Source organism: Syngnathus floridae, chromosome 5 (genome assembly GCF_059516105.1).
Source record: "Syngnathus floridae isolate MCC-2025c chromosome 5, RoL_Sflo_1.0, whole genome shotgun sequence".
NCBI classification, from domain to species: Eukaryota; Metazoa; Chordata; class Actinopteri; order Syngnathiformes; family Syngnathidae; genus Syngnathus; species Syngnathus floridae.
This window is the reverse complement of record NC_142417.1, coordinates 11,375,701-11,400,591: the sequence shown is the minus strand read 5'-3', so window position 1 is coordinate 11,400,591 and position 24,891 is coordinate 11,375,701. Positions and strand designations below refer to the sequence as shown.

The following is a 24,891-nucleotide window of genomic DNA, read 5'->3' as shown; positions in this document are numbered from 1 at the left end:
TTTTGGAGGGTATAAGCTTTGCCATCCTGTGGGAGGATAAGCGCCATGTGTGTGTGACACAAAATGCCTGAACAATTCACAGAGAAGATCTACAAGGGAAAAGCAGTCTTGGTCTACTTGTAGAAGAATGAAGGGTTTGTTTATCAAAATTCAACAATTCAGGTTGACCACCAACAAAGCTTGTATGTACAATATGCCAGAGTTAACAATGGCAGTGTTAAGGTAATGACTATGACAGGTGAGTCATGCAAAGGCTGTGTGGGCATGACTAACTTAATTGTACCTCGGGCTTAATTGCCTGTGAATCACATGGGACTTGAGGAAGTGAAGCATGAACATTCAAGACCTACCTGGCTCCTTTTTAACTATTTCATTAAAAAAAAAAAAATAGTAGGCAGTGGTTTTGTTCATTTGACACATACCTGAGAATACAACAGATTGATCTCACTGACTGAGCATCCTGACCCATTCTCAAAAATACTCATTCGACATCTGCTGCAACAATAAAATATTTTAGTATTTCTATTGAAAATTCACTTAAATAAATAAATAAATAAATAATCGAGTATTCTGATAAAGTATATGTTTTGCTTGGCTAAAGAAGTGAGAAAAAAAAGCAAGAGAAAGTAACACATTTCACTTCATAATGAATGATCAATTGGGTCCCTTTTTTTAGGTAATAGTTTTTTTCCCTAAATTACTTGTACATTGTGCTTTTGCCTGTTTGTCAAGCTTTTTTTCTGAGCATAATCGCATGAATTGGCAGCCACTCATCAATTTTCTGTAAAATACAATTTATCAAATGTTTTGGATTCCTAAATTGAGAACTGAATTCCATTATCCAGATGAGCAGTTTTAAATAGTCCTTAGTTTCCATTTTATTCTTCTGGCCCTATAACTGTTGTCAGCAGTAAGAATAACTTGGCATAATAACTCAGGAGTGATTTGAATCCCATTCTCAAACTACCCACTTTTTATGAACGTGGTGACATCAACGCAGGAATGACACAAGCTGAATGGGAACAAATGGGATGCACCAAGCAGAGGAGTGATTCTGACTTGGAAGAGGAAATGTTTTGGTCAGAGTTTGAAAAGAAACAGTTAACATGAACAACTGGCACCTGGGGTGATTTTACATCTTTTTAGTGGCTGAAGTGGATTGAAATCCACTCCACAATTTTTGTGCTTTCCCAGCCCATTATTGGCCCAATGAGTTGGAAAAAATTTGATGGCATAGCCACTGATGCATTGGCTGTGCGACATAGTGAGAGGGGTGGCCATGGTGGTACAGGGCTCCCGTCATGCCACAAATCAGGGATCCTTGACCCACACAGGGAGAGAGTTCCTGTCAACCCTATGGCAATAATTGGTACCAAACTGGCACGAAGCAGTCGGGTCCTTAGCAAAGCAGCCGCCAGCATCACTGCCAATTCTCTTTTAGAACAGAGATTCAGTCAGAACCGCCAGATGATGGTACAAACTCCGGTTGATCTCAATGAGGTTAAAACATTTTTTATCGATATTTCCTTGCTCATTGTTCACCATCCTCTTCCTTTTCAGTCTTCAATGCATATCACTGTTTGAGTGTTGAAAATATCTTCTAGTTGTCACCCTTATCCAAGCTGGATTGTTGCCAAGATGCTGATTAAACAGCATGATTATTGCTCTCCCCTGCAGATGTCTGATGCAAACAGCTTTGAGTCAATAATTAAAGTAACCTACCACATTTCGAGCAGTGACGGTATTGGTGATATCGTGTATGAAACGTAAAAAAATGAAATGAAAAAGTAACGCTCTTTATTTAAGACGCATACCATTCATCACTGCAGTACAATCGCACACACTTAGTACAATAACAAAAGAAAAACATAATTTTTGGCATGTTTGTAGTTGTGTATATAGCAGGGTGTACATCATAAGCTTTTGAGCTGACAGATCTCTAATTGATGAGCAGCTAAGAAATGTTAATGAACATGAAGTTGCAGTGGCAAACTTATATGTATGTACCATTTTGTGATGAAAATGTGTGTGAGGAAAAAAAAAAAAAAAGAAAAACTGCCTTCACATAACCAGCAGTACAGAAATGAGACATTGATCCATAATCGGAAGCAGTCAGACATGAAATTTGAAGAATAATTAAAGCAAGAGAGCTTTTATGGCTTTCATTTACATATTGAGCAAAGTGATCTAGTGGCAGTCTCCCACCAGTCCCTGCAAGAGATGGAGTGCTGATCTGGAGAGAGTTGAAGGGTTGAGTCGGATCACAAAATGATAGACTAATGACGAGTGTCTGGAATGTCGGGACAATTTAACATCAGCCACATAGATGATACTGTGACTTTGCTGCCACTGACAGAGGCATAGACAATGGAGTGGAATCTCTCGCTCTCGCTCTTGCTCTCTCTCGCTCTCTCGCTCTCTCTCGAAAATTACAACATGCTGGCAAAGTTTCACAAACAATTCCATGCCAGATGTATTTTTTTTTCTTGGCAACTATTCAGTAAGAGAGTTGTCTTATCTTATGTTCACCCCGCTGGTCACAGTACATGTTTGAGAAGCCATATCAAGCTCGTTATTTTGGTTATTTTTATATCTTCTATGTAGAAGGCCCCTAGTTAAGATTCCAGATGGTAGCACACTGATTTCACAGATGAGAAACTTTCCAGCCTTGGCACCTCTATACTCTCTGAAATTGCTCCTCAACTTGCATCCATGTCATTGTGGATGGTAATGAGTCTCGCGTTATTGGCATTGTTCCGCTAATGAATTATTAGGTATGTTTTGGTTGTGACTTCCACAAAGACAACCAATACAAGCGTGCGCTTCTGTGTTTACTGTATGTAGTATGTTGTCAGAGCAAATATGTACAAAGCGTCACATCTCATCTGGCAGGAGTCCACTGTCAGTCAGGCTCCAGCTCCTTGTCGCCTCTTTTGGCCCATTGAGGTGTACACATGCTCTGATTACATGTCAGAGCTGGTAAATGTTGTTCAACAAGCAGCAGGCTGTATGAGAGTGCTGCCAAGGACGGCATCTCTGGTTTCACCGAGTGGTGTGTGCTAAACAGAGTTGTTGTTGCTGTTTTAGATCTGGTAGACTATGAAGAAGACTATGAATGACAAGAGTGGAAAGAAATAGGATTGCATGTCAGAGTCACCAAGCACAAGTGCTTGAGTCAAGAATGCAAGACTAGTATTGACCATGCTGTTTATCTTTGTGGCAGATTAAATCTGCCTTGTGCTGTCTGTTTGTGTGTAAATAGTTTCTCAGCATCTTTCTTTGGGGATTAGCCCTTTATTTTGTTTCTTCTTTCCCCCCAAATAAAATTTCAGTACATTTCTCAATAAATTAACTTCACGTAATACATGATCTGTACTGAATGCATGAAGATATGCTGTTATCTGCTTGCATGCAGTTATTTGGTGAATTGGATGAATTAATTTGAAGATCAGGTTTTGTTTATATGAATTAAAAAAAAATTAAGGTTTGCTGGAGTTAAAAGTGTGCAGTGATAAACCAGAACAATTAGCAATTTATCGGAATAAGCTCTTTTGTTGCTTGGCGGTCGCAAGTGGGACAATCAGAGTGGGCTAAAGCCGACTTTCAATGTTCCTCGAATAGGGCATGAATATTAAAGTAATTAAGAATTTTTTTTGTTGCTGCATCAGAAATTAGGGCGTAATTGGTCTTCTGAAAAATATTTGCAGGTTATTTTAGTGCGTCATTTCAAAAGATGACGTATTATAATTATTCACCGCTTACAGTGAAATACTGAAATATTGCATGATTTTATCATCATAATTTTGATGATTATATATCATAGCAAATGCAAAAACAGAATTCACCATCTAAGCAAATTTTATTTGTATACATGAGCTGTAATATGAGATCACAGTTTTTTTGCCCTAAGTTGTTTTTTTTAATTTATGTGGAGTTCACTTTTTGAATTGAATAACTAAAATCAGAGAAGTCCCATATTCTATGACGTTCTAATTCGTTGAAATGTACCTGCAAATTCATAGCCCTATAACTCATTACTAAATTCTACAAGAACATTCCACAAAGTTGTATAAATTGGTATATTACTGTCGTCTACTACAATGGTATCATTATTGTGAAAGTGTGTTTGGTCTATTTAAAAAATATATTCTTTTAAAAAATATTATCAAAAATGATTCTAAAAAATAGAATCACTTAGACACTGGCTCTCGAAACACTGGTAGCAGTAATCTAATCCCCCCTTCCGAGGATTAACCTCTACCTCTGAGAGCAGGATATTCTCTCATAAACCTTAATAAATCTAAAACACACGAACTCCTAGGGTCACATGCAAACCTCAATCTGTCTCTCCTCTGCTGCATGCGCTTAGCACATGGTGCTGAGAGCATTTGTTGCACGAACACAACAACAAACAATTGAATATTTCTTGCGATGCACCCCCTCAAGTGGGAATCACTTGAGGTTGAAGATCAGTTTGTCCATTGGAAATCATTAGAAAGACATTGCTTGTAATGTCAAAGTAACAGCAAGCAATCAGCCTCAAAATGTGAATATCTCTACTAAGGCCCACTTGAAAATTTATGGCAGACAAGAGAGCAAGAAACGAGCAGCCTCCGTGTAGCTAAAGTATCATTTCTGTCATGTCTGTTCTCATTCATAAGTCACCAAGATATGGAAACACAATGACGTCACGAGAGGCTTTTGTGAAGTTGAATAGTTTTGCCTATCCCAGCAGTCATCGGGCAGTAGGCAGGGGACACCCTGAACCGGTTACCAGCCAATCGCAGGGCACACAACCATCCGCACTCGCACCTAGGGGCAATTTGGAGTGCTCATGTTTTTGGGATGTGGGAATGCCCAGAGAAAACCCACGCAGGCACAGGGAGAACATGCAAACTCCACACAGAGAGGGCTGGAGGTGGAATCGAACCCGCGCCCTCCTAGCTATCAGGCGGACGTGCTAACCAGTGCTCCACCGAGCCGCCCCATCACATGTGGTTCATTTCCAAAAAAGATGAAAAAGATAGTCCCCCAATCCCTCATCCTACCGCCCAAAAACATAATCCGGTATAGAGAAAGCAAATCAAAATTGGGCATTAAGGCCTTAAAGAAACATTATGAAAGAATACCTCACTTTGCTTGAACAAAGACATTCCATTTCCAGGAAGATTGATCAAACCTGCACGAATGTTATGAATCTATTTGTTGCATCACATATTTTACTTTTATATTGAACACCAGAGATGGAGATGAACACTAAAGTCCTAGCCAACCTCATTTGTTATTCCTCCCGCTACGAAATAGTTTTCACATAAATGTGATTCAAACATTTTTTCCTGCCAGCAAGAGTAATGCATTTTGGCTGAGCAGACTACTGAATTGGTTACATGGTTGCCTCTGTTTGCCAATCCAAGTGAAACAGCACAAAATAGGACGTGACGCAAGAGACAAAAAAAGAACCACGCCTCCTTTGAAATGGACATCTTTTTCTTCTGTAATGAGCAAACCGCTGTCTCAGACCTGGTGTGTGGGCGATTAATGAAGTGGTGACTCACCAAGAATATCCATCTGCACCTTGGCACTCTTAATGAACTACTAAGAACCAGACAGGGCATGTTTACTGAAGACTCCACTTATGCCTTACAACATGCTGAAGAAGCAGGACTGCCTTTGTTTTGAACGGGCCAGCCTTTAATGGTGACAAAGTGAACTCTTCAATCTACTAGAGTGCACTCTCTCCAATATGTGCACCACACAAAGGAAGTTTATCCCTTCCCATAAGGACTTATTTGGATGTTTTGATGTATTATAGAATCATCATAGAGATTTTTTTTTCCCAGAGATGGGATGCCACATTCATGTAGCAAAAACTAATCCCATAATACACATCATATATTTTATATAGTTCCATGTTACAGTGCTTGGAGATGAGAGGTGACACACACCCAGGGTCCTATTAGCTGTTTCAAAACAATTATTCACCATCATCTGGGCTCATCAGTGTGTGAGTATTTTGTGTGCACACGTTTATGTTTCTGCTAATAAACAGATCATTACTGATGACATATACTGTATGCTTGCTGATGTCATTAGTCCAGCCACGAACAGCTACCCACCCTGAGGCGTGCTGTTGGATGTGTAAGTGAGTTAAGCACATATCGGCTGACATTGAAGTCAAATGGCAATTTAGAGGCCAAACAGCTCAAGTTATGTTCATCGTGTAATCCTTTTTCAATGCACAGTCAGTGGCCTAAACTTGCAAGTAGGCTCCCAATAAGACACATTTTTAACCATAGTTCCACCGACCGGATTTAATGAGTCACATTGCAAGAGTGCAAAAGGATGTGAAAAGTAAAATAGATTTTTCACAGCACTATCATCTGGATCTAGTACATTTCTACAAGGTTTACTGAAATGTGACTTTATTATGATAACTAACTAGCCAACCAACACAGTGAACAAGTCAGAAAAGTAGTATACGACTCGAGAAAATATTTTCTGTATTACAGTAAAATATTCTGTTGATTGAAAAAATAACTTAGGGAGGTAATAATGCTCAGTTAGGATTCACATGAGCACATATTTACTTTACATGTTACTTTTAGCAATTACCACTATGCTGCTGTTTCATTTACTTCTAGCCAAATTTTAACCAAGCAATGCAGTTCAGCCCAGTTCGCCATGGTTCAGTTTAGGACGGTAATCCCAAAACGGACTTGTGCTTTTACTGTGGGGAGTGTGAAAAACAACCCACAAACAGTTTTGAATCCTCTCCTTGAGCTGGATTTTAGAAGCCTCTATTGTGTTCTTTAACAGACTACACAATTTAGCTCCACCTTTGAAATAGCCTGGGAATGCAGCTGACTCCCCAAAAGCAGTTGCCAAAAGATAATACAGAATTGACTGTTTATTTTGGTATCCTTCACATATTATGATAATAGAAACACCAAAAAATGAATTGGTCAAAGCATTACATCTTTGGATTAGTTCTAGATCGAATTCACTGCAGGTGTACTTAGTGCTATTCAACTCACAGTGGGATTTGCTGATGGATGCACATGTTAACTGCATTGTTTGGACAGAAAATAAATAACCAAGTTTGTTTGACCTACACAACAACTTACAATTTACACATAGCCAGTCCTCTTTTCATCCTTAAGGACGGAAGCGAGGCGGCTGTGTGACAGCTCGACAGATGAGATAGCCGAGCCTAATCCCTTTCTAAAAGAGTTTCATTGCAGAATAGGCTCAAGTAGGAAAAGACGATGGAAAGTGAAGCATTGTGCTTTGTATAGCAATCACGGGACAGGTTTGGTCTTCTCTCTGCAGTAGCTTTGACAGCTGTAGGGATTAAGGAGTAGTCCGCTGTAAATGGCCTACTAAATGGTTAGAAAAAGACTTCTTCCCAATCAATACAAAATAATTACATGACACAATAAAGCACACATGTACAGTGGGTTAGAGAGGCCAAGGTCCAAACCCAGAGCACCGAGAATAATCTCTGCAAACTAGAGAATGAATGGTAATGGCTGACTGCCAAGTGGTTGCTGCTCACTTCTGCAGATTGCTGACGACTTCTTTTTGTGTGCTTCGAGATGCTGCAGCTCCACTTTATGTCATGCACAGGCATGGTGTATTACATCCACAGGGGTGTAAAGGCCAAGAACATAACACAAATTTAGCTTGGCATAGAGAGGTTGTGACCTTTCTAATAAAAAACATGTTTATTCTTATGTCAATATGAATTCAATCACTTCTGACAAGAAGGAGTCGTGTGGTGGCCAGACTCTTTCTAAATAGACCTTTCATTTCAAATGTGAGTCATTTTTAGGTAAGAAAGGTAGCTCCTGATTGTAAAGATATACATCAATGAAATAGAGGTTTGAGATGCGTCATCCATCCATCCATCCATTTTCTGTACCACTTTGTCCCCACGGGGGTTGCTGGCAAATGCGTCAAAGCAACCTAATTACCGTATTTCCGCACCATAAGGCGCTTTGTGTAGACTCAATTGTGGGGTCTATTTTGTATTTCATCCACTCATAGGCCGTGCTGCATTATAGGGCGCATGCATGCCATAACTTACGGTAAACAAAAAAACGTCACGGGACCAAGACCATGAGTTTGGTTGTACTTAATTCTACGTTTAACCATGTACTCTTCTGTACTCACATCATGTTAATCGATATTCATACGCAAATCCATCCAAGTCCTCATCTTCTGCATCCAAATTAAACAGTTGGGCAAGTTCACCATTAAACATGTAAAGTCTCCTCTCGTCATTGTCTCGTCGTCACATTGCTCTTCTGCAATGATCCTGGCTTTCCAGAAAGCTCTAATTGTGTGTCGTAAGCATGTCTCTTTGTCTATGCCAATTTAGAGGGTCCTAATACTGTTTGTTTTACACAAACGATAATATTTATTTGTCACTGGTGACCGAGGTAGGTACTCTACGTGTTATGTACAGTCATCTGATTGCTTTACCACCCCAATCTATGTAAAACGTAGTGTCCTCTGATTGGTTCATCGGGTGCCTGTTTATTACGTCTATGTGTGGTGGAAGCTTCACAAACCAACTTTACAGATTTGCACAAACGGTAGTATTTTTTTATCAATGGCAGCGGAGGTACATACTCTACATGTTACGTACAGCCCTCTGATTGTTTTTTTGCCCCGATCTACGTAAAACGTAATGTCCTCTGATTGGTTCATCAGGTCTTCATATTATGCCTGTTTATTTCGGAAGCCACACAAAACTATTGGAATTTGGTCCACACAAAAGGTGCACCTTTTTAAAAGGCGCACTTTCGTTTTTTGGAGAAAATTAAAGTGCGCCCTATGGTGCGGAAAATACGGTATCTTTTTCTCTGAATTTTGTTTCAGGCCTGAATCAGTCTGTGACTTATTGGTCAGTGTCATGTGTTGTGGCTTTATAATCATTTCTGGTCAGCGCAGCATGTCTAATCACATCACACAGGATGTCTACTCACATCAAGAGACCAAGACAATCAAATTACACCCCCTGCACACTGAACCTGAGTAACTCAACACATTATCACAACTTCAATGACACATACGGATGGATGTTAAAGGGATTTTTTTTTTTCCACATGACCTCAGTATAACAGTGCCTGGTCCTCTCTAACTACTCATTAAATGTGTCTTTTATCCATAAAAACTGCTGTTCTTCCTACAAATACAGACAACAAGGGACAGACAACATTTCATTGGTCCAGTGAAAACAATTATCGTATCGGATGGACCAATAGTATGTGGAGAACAGTCAAGCGTGTCTCATGCAACCACTTTTGAGAAACCCACTAAAACAATCCAGTGGTCTGTCATTTGTTAAATGGACAACAAAAAATTGATGCTCCAACCCTGCAAAGTCCATTGACTTTAACTTTAGAAAAGGTGTCTTGAGCAGCTAGTTTGAAAGTCGGTGAGGTTTTAAATAAAACAGCCAGTCTTTCTCTCTCTCTCTCTCTCTCTCTCTCTCTCTCTCTCTCTCTCTCTCTCTCTCTCTCTCTCTCTCTCTCTCTCTCTCTCTCTCTCTCTTAAGCTTACATCTCTTTCTCGTTATTAAAAATATAAGCCTGCAAAATAATCCAATTTAAAACATTTACCTGTATTTTTTTTCTTTTACTGATTACAGTTTTGTTCTTTTGGGGGGATAGTGTATCCTGATTATATAATGAATGTATTCCATGAAAGATTCATTCCGTTACTACCCTAGCTTGGTAACAAGTATAATTGATCCCTATGAGAACAACTATCAAGTGTTGAGTTGTTGAAATATACAAACCTCATTGTAAGTTGGTGACAGATAGTGATGTCGACATTTGAGGCTGGATAAAAAAATGACCAAAACAAAATAACAGGTAGCAAGGAAAGAACCAATAGTCAGCACTATAGTATAAATATTACTGCAACGCGATAACGAAAATGTTCTTTTAAAGTATGTTTTTGCTACATGACCTAATAGGTGTAAATTAGTGAAAGTCGAAAAGAAAATGCACAGATAAAAAAATGGAAACACAAAGATAATGCATTCTAACAGAGAATAAGTATTAATTTATTTTGTGCTGACCTCTCAAGATCGAAGCTGGACTCCTTCCTGTGGCAACGAAGGGTCACTACCCGGTGTCCTTCACTCCTCACATCCTGGCTGACTATCCACTGTGTGGGGTTGCTGGGACGGGCCCCGAGGAACGTGACTCCTTCTCTCAGTTTCACTCTGTGGAAGAAGAATGACATCATTATTCATCTGTGGAGCATAATAATGGTTTACTTTGTATACCAGCAGAATTTTGCATCCATGCATGGTTACTGCGTTTTCAGAACTAATTATCCTGTCAAGCAATGCATTATCCAAATGATTGGTTGCCTTCAAAAGCTGTCCCAGAAGCTACATTGCCTGTATTGACATTCCATTTGATGCATGTTTGTTTTATATATTATGTGTTGTATCAGCCTCAACACCCACCATAAGATGTGCTTTCATTGGTGAAGGTGTGACTGACACTAAATTAAATAAATTTAGTAAATTTAGAGTGTGAGTGGGTACCAATTGCCAATCTACCGCTTATTTTTGCAACTTCCATTATTGAACATTACGAAATTATTATTTTTTTAAGCAGGACAACTATAACATGAATTTTCTTAAGCAAAATTAGTGAGGTTGTAATCCCAGTCAGGAGATCTGGGTTTGAGTCTCGATTATCTCTTTGTGGAGATTGCATGTCCTGTAAGTGCTTGCGAATGTTTCTTTCTCACAGCCTCACAACAAACAGATTAGGTTAATTACTGTGAATATTGCAGACGCATGTGCGTTAGCGATGCTATCTTTTGATATCGTTTCATTGGCAATCTCTGGAAAAGGGTAATTAAGATAGTTAGTGGATTTAAACAAGTTTGCACCATGTTGTTTGCAGGAAAAGAGTAGCTGTGTGCATGCTTAAATAAACTGCCATAGCCACAATTTTCAAACCAAAAAAGAAAATCTTGGAAAAGGCTTACAGTAATCCCTCGCTACTATATCACGGTTTACCTTTCACGGCATCGCTGCGTCACAGATTTTTTTCAGTGCATTGGCTTCAGAGGACCGGAGGCTGACAACCACCAAACCCTTTTCCATGACAGGTTCCAGAACATTTGGATGGCAAACTCACTCGCAAGCTTGCTCTCATTGACTGAGCCACCTCTCACAGAATTGGCCCTCTGTCCGAGTTGCTGCCACTGGGGTTTGGTCCTCTTGGCTTAAAAAAATGCCAACAACTGTCGGCCACTCAGTTGCCAGTGTCCTCACGGCTCTCCTCGAACTGCGTTCGAAAACCAGGTTTGAAGAGGTTCATAGGAACTCTTCCAATATAACCGCACAGCATTGAATATGTGTAATGGAAAAGCAACCACACACTGCAGAACCAGTCTGCTGTGACATTAGAAAAAGGGCTTGTGTGGAATAGATGTGTACTTGTAACTTGTTCAGGTCAACTACAGTTTGTATTGCTCCCTTTTGCACTTACACGTTATAGGTAAGGTAAACACAAATCAAAGAGTACCCTCCTCCAGATAAAAAGAAATTGCAATCCCAAAATACTTTAAGCCAATGTACCTGTTCTCTTCAGTCTGTATATAGACAGGTTCTAAAGTTGAGCAGTCACAATCAAGGTATTCTGGATGCCAAGCACCACATAGCCCAGGGGGAAGGAAAAGAGGCAACAGCCCACAAAAGGGAAAGGGGGCAGAGATGTTAAAAAGGTAACAGCGTTTAGCTGACAGCTTAAAGTTACACTCTATCCAAGTCTGCAAATGTGTCAGCAATCAGGGGAAAATCTGACAGGGCTTATCAGCGCTGCTGAAAGTCGGAGCCCAACTGAGTTGAATAAAAAGACTGAATGTGGCTACCAAAAAGGCAATCAGAGAGCAAAGCGCTGTTCACTTTTGAATCTAATGCCCACGCATTTTATTGTGACCAGTTCTAAAAAATAAAAAATGTTGTAGCACATTTCATACCTGTAACTCTATCATACCTTCAACTGTCTTGCAACAACTTTAATAACACGACTTCTTAGAACTGATTGGAGAAGTTTTCTTACTGGAATTGCACTGAAATAAGAGACTGTGCCACTTGTCAGAGAGACACAGTGGTTTGCACCCATGTGACTTAACCTAGCAACACTACCTCAACTGTTAAGAGGTAACTGACCATTTTTTCAATTTTCTCTTTAAAAACCCCATTGATGACCAGCATTCGGAAATAGTAGGCACTTGCTGTTTTATTGTGCCATCCGACCTACATACTGCAGCAAATGTGGAGGAATGGAAAACCTCAGTAACCTCCCAAAAGAGAGGCTACACTTTTGACAAAAAACAGTGAGTGAGAAGACAATACTTCATGATGGCTTATTGGTGGATTGCTAATAGAAAAGTCAAAACACTGAACCAGTCCTTTGTTCATCCATCATACGTTTGTTACTGTCACAAAGAGGAACAAAATAGGATGGCAACAGACAGGACATGTATAGCTCGTTGCTTTGTTACTGCGCTTGTATTTCGTTCCCTGTTTTCTATTCGTCTACGTTGCGTCATTATTGTTATCAGAAGTCATGCACCCAAGTCATGTCAAGTCTTGTAGTGATGAGTGCTCTGTTTCTCAAAGTGCATCGTCTACTATGGCTCTCCTTTGTTTCTGATGCTTGCCCATAACTTGTAGCAAGGACTCAGACTTCATAATACCGCAGTATATTGAATAGTGCACATCATGCACATCATATATTCTCTCAAACCCAGCTTTTGAGGTTTTTAGAAGCCAGAAAAGTGCTGCACCATCAGGAGGATATTTTGGGTGTAGCAAAAAGAAGCTGATTTCAAGTGATCATTTAACAAAGGCTGCCGGAAGGTGTGTATTTGCTCATCCTGCACTGGAGCGGGCAGTCAGCTGCAGGCTAATCTGCAGATCAGATAATAGGCAGATGCTAAGCCTTTCATTCCAAGCACAACAGCCAACACTCTCAAAACACGGCAAATACACTCGTATGTGCCAGTACATCCGACAAGTTGGTCTTAAACATGCATCTGCACAGGCGCATAGGAACATTTGTCAAACTGTGACACGGCAACTTTGGCAAAAGCGTTTTACTGCTTTACTTGTTTTACTCCTTTTCAACTGTTTTCAGTGTTGAGAAAATGGAGGGAACTAAAGCGTTGCACACCCAGAGGACTCGGGAAAGTTAGCTAGAGGCTGTGTTGTTCATGTGCCTTTATTTTTTATTTTTTTTGCAAGCAACAGTAACTGTTTTACATGGGAAATGGATAGTCAGCTACAAGAGAAAATACAAAATTGGGTTCTGTTTGGTAACAGCTTGACCAAGATTTACTTCTCCACATATTTATGGAAAAATTTGCAAATACAGCTGAAGTAAACATCTTCTAATCACACAACTACGTGTCTACACTTCATAACACATTGCGACATCACAAGTGAGGAGCTACTCCTTGCACACGCCTTCTTTCTCAGAGTGGCTGTCCTTGCAGCTGGGTTGACATGCGGCTGTTCTGATTTTGGTGCATCAAATAAAATGTTTCCATGTACCCTCTGCAATATGCTCAAGTACTTGTTATTGCAGTTTGGTGCATTGAATGAGTTAATTTCTGTTTAATTATGAGATGTCCTACTCTGCGAGCGGTCATCGAACACACTTCAAGTCTACCGATGAACATGTGTGAGTAAAGCGGAGGCGGCGTTTTAATTCCGGGTTAGAACAATACCAATGAGTGTCATGCATCCACATGATCGGTACTCTGGACAGCTCGTCTCTCCTTCCACTCCCGTCCCCTCAGCAGCATCTACAATTATTGCCCGCACCTGCGGCCTTTTCGACACCTGCTCCTAGCTCGATAGCCGCCCTATATAAACCCCGCACGCCCAACCTTCCGTCAGTTCGTTCTGTAGCCCTATCTGTTACCCCACCAGTCTGTTGCCCCCACGTATGCTATCTGTCGGTTGCCCTGTTGTCTGTCCTTGCTGCTTCCTGTTATTCTGATTGTGGTACAAACAAAAGAGACGTCGACCATGAGGACACTTTCGGATGTTGACTCATACCTTATGATTTAAATATGATACCATTGCATTGGTACTGAATCAAAACAAGACCTAGCCTAACATAAAAAATGCCTGCAGGCGGAAACACTTGTTTCTCACACTGATTAACAGAGTTTTGTCCCCGACAGAAATACAAGCGGCTGGTTTTAATGCCCATCCTACGACATTTAGATGAGATTGTTTTTCCTGATTGTTGTGCTCAAAGGAGAAGAAAGGAAAAAAAATCTGACATAGCTTCTCTAAAAATAAAAAATAGCTTGACTGTCGTAGATTGTCGAGTGCAGAGTGCAAGGCCACTTGAACAGGCAATAAGTGAGTACAGTAGCTTAGGTGAACCCCCCAAACCCCCAAATCACCCCCAACTGCCAAGCACTCTGGGACTCCCAACCCACGGTTGATCCTCTGATAAAAATGAGCTGTCAATCATCTGATAAGCAAAATTCATCCATGACTCAATGACCTTTGCGGAGGGAGCAGCGTGAGCACATCCCGCCCACCTCGGCGACGCATCAATGGACTAAGTGATAGAACAATAGCATCTTTGAGAGATGACAGCAAAGAGGTGAAATAGAGGGCTGCAGGAGGTGTGCAGATGGCTATTGTTATTTGAACTAGAACAGTGCTGTGTTCCTGTAACAAAAGCAATAGAACATCAAATGGATAGCATGAGCTGAAAGCAGATAAGTGGGCCACTGCTTAACATCACTACAGCTATCTCTGGTATCAAACTGTCTTGTTACCAACTTTTTTGCAAGCTTTAAACAGCCCGAGTAGGCCTTAAATATTCATTTTGAAGACTCACATGATAAAAGGCATTAAACCCAGCCAGTGATGTCAAGTGAAGTGGAGCTGCTTATTGTACAGCAGCGGCCGCCTGATCTTTCCGTAGAGTGGTTGTGCTGGCACCTTTTCCACAAGTCAAATGAGATTTGAAAGTGACACTCGCTGCTAATGTACCACCACAACACTTCAAACCATGCACAGCCACAGAAAGCCACACACAGCCTGATAAAGCATTGAGAGTAAATATGACAGGCTATTAAGGAATCAAATCATATCTGCAGGACTGACACTTAATTGCAGGGACTGCGCTTGCTGGCTCTTGTTTACACAATGAATTAGAGAATGACTTCTTGCTACTGCTGCAACTTTGAGAGAAAAAAAAAAAAAGCCTGGAGTCTATCCCTGCTGACTCCTGACTGTTGAATTGGAAAAACAATGATCAGTATTTTTGCCTGTTTTCCAATATGTTAAGGACCAAAACAGTAACTGAATCATATTTTTTTCATATTGTGCAGAAAACATAAATTCCTGTTTTCTAATGAAGGCATTCTGGCTAACTTCTACTGACAGAAATGTTCATTAATAATCTCTGTGATAAATAAATAAACTAAAAAATATATTAAATTGTGTTTTTTTTAAAACGATTCATGAATGAATCAACAAAACAATCCGCAGAATAATACATAAATAATAAATAATCGTTATTTGGAGCCCTATTTGTGACACTTTAATTGTGCCATATTATTGTCAGATCCTTTTATAACAGTTTGATTAACAGTTTGATTAACAGTTGCTGAATGAGTATCATGAAAGTAGAAGGCTGCTTTACAAGTGTGCATTTTTGTTATATTTACAATTATTTGTTGTATTCTTTTGTACTCTGCTTGTAGCACCCCCAACACGATTCAATCATTGCTTCCTCTTGTCGCATTCCTCCTCTTAGCGGGATTTCACTGAGAGTCCCTTCCCGAGACTCCAACCTCCCCTTGGTTTCCACTTCAACCATAGCCAGTTTCCACTCAACTCTGGTCCACTCTCAGCCAACCCCACAGTGAAGCAATTTTTCTCATCTTGGATAGATGAAACACTTTTATCATTGATTCCGTTCTGTGCTATTCGACCCTTTGCCTGCTGTGCTAAAATGATGCTGCTTGGAGCTCAACAAAAGAATGCAGTTGCTGTTAGTGATATGTCCAGAAGTCTACGCAGTCACTGCCAACTTTTCTACCTTCCTGTGGTGACATGGTATCGGTATGATCTAAAGCTTTGGCAGTTTTTCAATGGTGGGGGTAGAATTTTGATCATACCTCAAACAGTTGATAACTTTTGATGAAGCACAAAAAAATTCATCAGTCAAAAAGGCAAAAATGTTCTGATTCTATCATCAGAGCTCACAATTATTTGACCCAATGTAATGGACTGAGTTCATTATCACCACAGCTCAAGGTGACCTTTGCCCGTGCACTTCACAATGCACTAATCAAATGGAATTGAAAAGTGTCCGATGCTATGACAGGACAGAATGCATTGCATTGAAGTGGGCAGTGGAAGTTCTGTCCTTGTCCTGTGCACAAAGTCAAAGAGCAGAGGACAGCCGATAGACTCACCGATCAGAACTAAGCCTACAGCTCTCCGAGCACAAAGCTCTTTGTCATTCCACCAGGACAGCGTCCTTCCTACGAGGACATAGGGCTGTATGCGCGGACATGCATCGGTGTGCGTATGTGTGTGTGATGTTTGTGCGTGCGTGTGTCATCTTAAAGTCTAAGAAAAGTGTATGCATTTGCATGTGCATTATTACTTTTACACGATTATTTTACATTTTAATCAGATAGTGTTTTTGGATGACTTGTTCAATTTCTATCCACACTGCTATGATAAGCACTAATGTTTGAGGCGTAGCTCTGCAGATTATTGCTGCTGATTTTGAAGACCATATTGCCTGAGGGTTTGGTAAAGTATTCCTTGTAGAGAGGTGATCAAAAAAATCCATAATCTCTTTTCTTTGCCTTCCAGGTGATGTCTGTTTTAAAGGGAATTCTTATCTGTGCTAATATAAAAGGACGCTCGAAGAGCCATTTTACTGGCTTTTGTTGCGTATGTGTGCACAAGTGTGCAATTTTTTGTGCGCGTGTAAATGCATCCTCCGTTTCATTTGGAAAAGTACAGTGAATGATTATCAGAAAGGTTCATCTGAAAGCTCCACACTGAAAAAGCTGGGTATTCAGCCATAAAAAAAAATACCTTTTATCCAAACAAGAAACCAAAATAGTCTGATGTACATATGAGAGCTTCATTCCTAATCGCCATTTGTTCCCATCTTTTTTACTAACAGTTACTGTGTTTCATTTTCATCCCCTTGGGGGTTATAGATAATCAAATAAAAGCATTGCATTTTTTGTTTGGCTATTTTGACTTGCTGACATTATTCCATTTTGCAGAAAAGACCGCCTCATCCCTACCTCAATCAGTCCTTGCCTTTGTGCCCAGCCCCAGCCAGTCGTCACCTCACCTGTACTGCTCTTTGGACCCTCCCATCACCATGGGACAACTATCTCCCAGTATCAGCAGGGGGTATGATGGATAACAGGTGGAGGAAGAGGTAACAGGCTTCCTTGGAGCATGTCACGCTCACTCCCACTTCCCATTAGTCTTCCATTTAGCCCCACAGCAAGCCGGCCGCTGTGATCACGCACTCACACGTGACTATCTGGTCAGTGATGGATCCCTAAGCTTTCTGTAGCTGGGGAGGCCCATGGGGATCTGGGAATAAGGTCACTATGGTTCATCTACTTCAGTCTTTAGCCACTCAGACCAACCACTTTGCTCTGTTTCCCCTTGCCCAATGTCGGATGATGTGCATCGCCATACCATCGTAATATTCATCTCTGCGACAGACCGCAAAGTAAACTGCAGTGGAACAAAAGAAACTTGCATTAAGCTGCAGCACAAAATGGAAGCAGTCACATCTTATCTTGAAGATGCATCTACAAGAAAGGACTGTGGTCACAAACACATCCATCTAAATATCTACTGGCGCTGGAGTGGTGAAACCTGTTAGCTTAACTGAAGCGGCATTGATTAAATAGATAAAAAGGAGGAAGTAACAGAGGGAAAAGATCTTAACAAATAATTGGCTGCCACTGTTGATCAGTCCCTTGTGCAGAACCAAGAAGGCTCTGACCTCTGACAATTGCTCTGAAAAGCAATGCTGGTAAACTAACACACATACAGTGTGTGTGGAGAATGAGACATGTGAGGAAGTCAAATCCCAGGTGCTGAGTAAATGTGAGTCTGTTGGCTACCTTCAGAAGACCAAAATACTGAGCACTCCAATCTCCGTTCTTTGCTTGATAAAATAATGAAGCTTCCGCATGATTCAATTATTATGTGATACAGCATTTTCCTTGAATTAGTTGTTGAAATTAGATTTCAAAGTGCAGGCCAAATATTACATTACTCCTTCCTAACTTCCTGGCCTAAAATTTAATCTTTAAATAGTTTCACATTCTTGCTTCTTTTATGGGAACGGGGTCACATCAGGTTAATAACAGTTTCATTCACAAATTATTACTGGAAAAAGAGGATGTAATATTAAGAGGGGAGCTGCAATATGATAATGCTGAGTTGTGCTCTAATTTTTAGTTTAGGAGCAAGCAGATATTAAAATGATGCATCAAAATAACAAACGTGACAAAGATCGATAAGCATGGACAAATATTGTTCGTTTCAAACTCACAGGAAAATATTTACATCATTCACATATTTCATAAGGGCTCACAACCGATAGAACACACATTTTAAGCATGTATATAAATTTGCTGGTATTCTACAAATCTGCGTAACATCAGCGTGGCGGTGTATGTGACAGTTAAATCAATATGTCAGATCATGAGAGGATAATCATTATTGGTGTGGTAGGTAATAATGAACGGAGGGTTAGAGTACATTACATAAATGACAAAACGCAAGAGGAGGGACAATATTTATAGTGACAAGTTAAAGGTGCAGATTGACAGAACATACATCAGAATCACAGTGTGCATGGGGTTTACATGGTTCACTCCCCCTGACTTAGAGAATAATTCAAAAGTAAGGATATAGGACTTGATAACAGTAAATGGGAAAAAAAAATTGATCGATTATACCCTCAATGATATTAAAGCTACTTAAGATTAAATTAAACAGGACTGATCTATTGCTGCAAGATTTCAATTTGCTAGATGGTGTTGTAGTAAAACACTTCTTCCCCTTTAAAGGCTACAACTGATCTAATCAAAAGTGCAAGTTCCTTGAGAATTTTAAGATGGGCAGTTTTAAACCCATCATCTTCAAACCTTTGTAAATCATTAAATTATTCTTTGTTTACTTAATTCGATCCATGGCTAAGGATTTGACTAGTAGGGCGGAGAAATCCATCCATCCATTTTCTGAACCGCTTAGTCCCCACGGGGGTCGCGGGTGTCCTGGAGCCTATCCCAGCCGTCAACAGGCAGTAAGCGGGGGACACCCTGAACCGGTTGCCAGCCAATCGCAGGGCACACAGAGACAAACAACCATCCGCACTCGCACTTAGGGGCAATTTGGAGTGCTCAATCGACCTACCAAGCATGTTTTTGGGATGTGGGAGGAAACCGGAGTGCCCGGAGAAAACCCACGCGGGCCCAGGGAGAACATGCAAACTCCACACAAGGAGGGCCGGAGGTGGAATCGAACCCGCACCCTCCTAACTGTGAGGCGGATGTGCTACCCGGTGTCCCACCGAGCCGCCCGGCGGAGAGAAATCATCAGGATGAAATCTTATCCTAAAACGATAAAGAATTCAAAAGCAATTTAACCATAAAATGTTCAACATGACTAAACACTCATATTAAAAGTGCAGGGAGTCTGGAGGTGTAAAGTCATATTCGGAGACTTTTAAAACCAGTGTGATGGTGATAAAGGCCCCATCTGGCTGGTTCACTGATGAGCAGGCGAACCACACTACCACCAAAAGACACAGGTGTTTAGGCCTTGAAAAGGACTGCACCTGATTTCTGTTTTATAATGGGTATGAATAAATTGTTCTCTAAAATGACAACAAATTTAAATACCGCATTTTCCGGACTATGAGTCGCAGTTATTTTTCATAGTTTGACTGGGCGTGCGACTTATAATCAGGAGCGACTATGCACAATTTACTTTTTAAATCTAATGTTCGTATATTTCTTTGTCAGTTCATCAATGTAAAGTTAGGGTCAGTCATTTTTCTGCCACAGAAAGGAGCAAAACAGCTCATTCTGATCTCTGATCAATGCGAGAGGAATTTGGTTTCCAGTTGAACAATCTAGCCTGGAGGTGTTAATGTGTTAACTTTTAAAAATTCAAACATTGAAATATGTTTACATAACATTTGTGTACTATCAATTTAATGCAAACAGACAGAGTGTGTGAATAAGCTGTTGCATTTTCATGATCAACATCATATTTTTTGGCTACTAGATAAATGCGCAAAAGTGCCACCATGAGGTTAGAATAGCATTATACCATTTACAATTTATCAAACTCCATACTGAACCCCCTCCTCTCCATTTAGTGCATGTCGTGTGTTGTGATGCACCAATAAGGGCGTAGCAGAGCAATTCACCAACAAAACGTAAACAGGATCAACATAAATATGCACATCATTACAGCATGTTAGGAAAATAATAATTGTTACAAAATAATTTATAATCCCTAAATTAGTACACAAAAATCAAAATACTAATTGGCTACTAAATCATGTGTTCCAGTAGCTCTGTTATTTAAGGGGGGGGAAATCAACACTAGTTGAAAAACCCCTTTAGGGCAATAAAGAATTTTTCTGGTTGTTTCATACAATGAGATAACAGTTCACAACAATGAATATAAATAAAAGGACAGCAATTGTAATGGAAATAAAAGTGTGTATTTTTGTTGATTTAAATGTTTTGATATAATTCATGAATAAATTGAACTGAATACATTTAGCAAAGGGATTGCGATTGCTATGAAGTCTGAATTCAAACATGACTAATGTCTTTGTTCAATTTTCACAGTTAAGGTTTTATACTAAGCCAAACTGGCAGGTCCAAATAGTCTTGGCAAAGAACAGTGTATGGATATGAATGGTTTCCTAAACAATATATATTTGCATTCACTGACTTTGTACTTCCATTCCTTTTCCTCTAGCAATTACATTTGGGCCAGGCATTCTTTCCCTGCTCGGCATGACTGGTAATCACATTTCCATGCAGCGCCATCGTTCAGTTCTATTTTAAAACCATACATTAGAGTACAAGCTGCTATCAGCTGCCCTCAAAATCTTTGCAATTATCAAATGTTCAAATGTGAAAAGTCCAAACTGTGATGGATAAAATAGTAGCACTTTCTGCTTGTTGGTAATTTCACTGTCAGCACTTTGTATGCAATATCCTGCTGAGTGCAGGAAAGCAAATTCAGACACGAATCACTTTCACTTGCTGCAAAATCACATCCCCGGTTACAATGTAAATAAATCCTAAAGAAATTAACCTTGGGCAATGCCCAGCATTCATCTCCAGACAGAAAATTAAGATGGTACCACATACAATGTAGACAATGTTGTCTCATTACGTTGATGAACAGACGGATAATAAACAGAACAAATTGCAAGCAGCTGGAACACTTAATCGTCATTAATTATACTATAAATTTGGGACTGAATTATAGACAAACTAGATATCATGTTATGGAATATTCCAATTAGTAATATATTTTAGTTTTAATGGGATGCTTACCTGGCAAAAGGTCTGTCACTGCACCAGTCATGTCATGCAGCTCTGACATCGCATTCATTTGCTACTCTATTCTTACCGATTACAGGTCATGGCTAAACCTTAAAGTTGGACAAACTATTTAAAAAAAATAAGAAATGGAAAATGATGCCCTCATACGATCATTAGAATGAGACCTATCACATTACGTGACATCGGCATATCATGTTTACAGTCAGTGTACATTGACAGCTTTCATTTCAAGCAGCATCAGTACAATTAGCATCCTGCAACGAGGTCCCACTGTGTTTGTTTTCCTCAAACCCATTATCATTATCATTATTTACCTTTTGAAATGAAGGTTTATGTCGCAACTATCTACTTTTGACAAATTTAATTCAAGACAGAGTCGTAATATTTGGAACAGATGGAAGAATGTGTTAAAGGTACATACTTGCATGACACTGAAACATTAAGACCTGCCAATGACTTAATAATTATTAGATGGAAACTGACTATCTTGGAAATGAAGGGAAGCCAAAGACAGCCAACTGAAGAAATTGGCCCATTTAACTGCTGTGACGTTTTAATTCTGTGGTTACACGATGAAAAGACTACAGCTACCTTAATGATATAGAATTCCAATCTCTGAGGTTCTGTTCTTCTCTCAATATATTCAGCACTATCATTTATTATCCCTCCAGCAGAGTATTTGATGGTGCGGTTCAAATATTGGCCAGCATTCACATGCCGTACCAATCTTAATCAAATCGTTGGATAAAACACAGACATACAGTAAATAGTCTTTATGCCTGAACATACTGAGACAAATTCTATAAAATGAAAGGGTAATGCCCTATTCCCCTTCGATCTTTTTCTGAGCTGCAGCAAATATTAGAATACGGACTTCAAGGGCTCCATTCGACACACATTTGATTCGCACATTGCAAACTCGACAGTATAAGCGTCCACCTCCACTTCGGTACATGAAAATACAAACAGTAGATGAAGGTACAACCACGGACATATCTGAAGTGAAAGCATGCTTTTATATTTAATGGCAGCAACAATTTCCACCAAGCATGATGGACATTATAACCGCCCGCTGGACTACGTTTATTTCAGATAGCAGGATAGAGTGTGCCACGAAACCATTTCATTGCAAACCTTTCATCGCTCAATATCGCCTTCAGTCTAATGTCCATTTATGGGTAATGGGGAGGTCAATTCGGACCAATTAAAAACTCAAAGTAAATGGGCATAGAGTACTTAAGAGTTGTTTGCATGAATTAATAAAATGACTAAAGTCATAAAGTTAGATTAATTATTCAAACTGATTTAGAAGCAAATAAGCTCATGGATGGAATTTGAATCTTGCCTAAACAGGTACTCTGGTCTTTGGACAAGATTTCCTTGTGACGAGAAAAAAAAAAAAAAAAGTGTTGGGAAACGTTTTCCGAACATTTGCGACCTTGAACGAACTGATGAGAACGCAACATTCATTCAAACAACTTGCAATTGTTTGCCACCCAGTGGGATCGGGGCTTTAGAATGAACACTGAATTTGGAGTGTCCTAATCTTCCAATAACAGACCTCCTTTTGGTGTCGTATACTTCACAGCTTTTTCCTTAATTTGTGGAGCATTCTTTTTTGGGCCCACAGACCTCTCATCTTTAACTTGAGGTGAATGTGTGACAGTTTGTTCCAATAAGGTGGACGACAAGTAACAAAGAGGCATTTTTTAATACCGGGCAATATCCAATTTTTTCTCTCAGCCTACTACAGCGGACCACAAGGGGAATGAAATGTAGTTAAATTCAATCTCCTTCCTTGCGTTGAATTTGCATATGAACTACCTAACACTCAAAGATATAATAAATTATCAATACCTTTTGCAGCTAGACTGCTTACATAGTTATACCAGGAAAAAAAAATCAAATTATGATAATTACTTTTAAATCACTTGCAATATTTAATGACCACAATGTCCAAAGTGCTTTTTCAGGATATTTTCCTCCATTACAGTTTCTTGAACCGAATATGCTGATTTGCAAAACTGTCTTTCCTGATTGAAGACATTAAAACCTTTTAAAGTAGAGAATATACTGGACTTTATAACTCAGGGGCGTATATGCTACACAACAATTTGATGAATAACTAGTTTTGAAATCAGGGACTAGTAAAAACTCTTCAAATACTTTAAAAAGATAAATGTCTTTATATTTTTTTAAGTAAATATAATTGTGACATGGGCGGCTCGCTGGCGCACTGGGTACCACGTCCGCCTCACAGTTAGGAGGGTGCGGGTTCGATTCCACCTCCGGCCCTCCCCGTGTGGAGTTAGCATGTTCTCCCCGGGCCCGTGTGGATTTTCTCCGGGCACTCCGGTTTTCTCCCACATCCCAAAAACATGCTTGGTAGGCCGATTGAGCACTCCAAATTGTCACTAGATCTGAGTGCGAGTGCCCTGTGTCTCTGTGTGCCCTGCGATTGGCTGGCAACCGGTTCAGGGTGTGCCCCGCCTACTGCCCGATGACGGCTGGGATAGGCTCCAGCCCGCCCGCGACCCCCGTGATGACTAAGTGGTACAGAAAATGGATGGATGGACAATCGTGACATCATCAAACACCGGTCCGTGAAAATATTTTCTGACAGTAATCCGCTTCGTGATGCTGAAAAGGTTGGGGACTACTTTCCTAGAGCATCTAAATACAATTTTGGAGTTTGTGTACAGTACATTCAACACAATGTATTTTTTTTTTGTTTCATTTAATTTTTTTGATTGTGGTAAACAGGCTCCAGTGTAAAGAATGCTCAACAATCTTGCATCAACAATTTAAAATAATTTTAACACACAGACGATTAACCTGCCTACAATACTAGGTCCATTAAACCCGTCCACTTAGAGCCAGTCTCTGTACTTCGGATTTACTGCCATAATGCATGATTAAAGGTGGAAAATGTATTACGTAATCTGCTTTTAAATACACAGCCTTTCTCTAAATGAGCATAGCACAGAAAGGCCAAGCATATGAAAAGCGAAACAGACAGTTTTTGAAGGTCTTCAAAGATGGTCATTCGCTGACACACAGGCAACATTTTGAAAAGTTTTTGAAGGTCTTCAAAGATGGTCATTCACTGAAGGTCAAGCATGTGTTCATACAAAAGGATAGTCAGAGATAATATGCATGTATGATGAGAACAAGACCATCAGTTGCAATTCCGAGGTCCCACCACAGAGAGAGATGTTG

General features: G+C 39.9%; 1 protein-coding gene across 1 annotated transcript in view; it reads right to left on the bottom strand.

The window, feature by feature from the left end:
* Positions 1 to 24,891, bottom strand: part of LOC148398147 (transmembrane protein 132C) — an 80,515-nt gene that overhangs the window by 39,565 nt on the left and 16,059 nt on the right. The window contains exon 3 of the mRNA XM_088377042.1: positions 10,091 to 10,237. Within this exon, the coding sequence (XP_088233168.1) occupies positions 10,091 to 10,237 (147 nt within the window). The remainder of the gene's footprint in view (positions 1 to 10,090; positions 10,238 to 24,891) is intronic.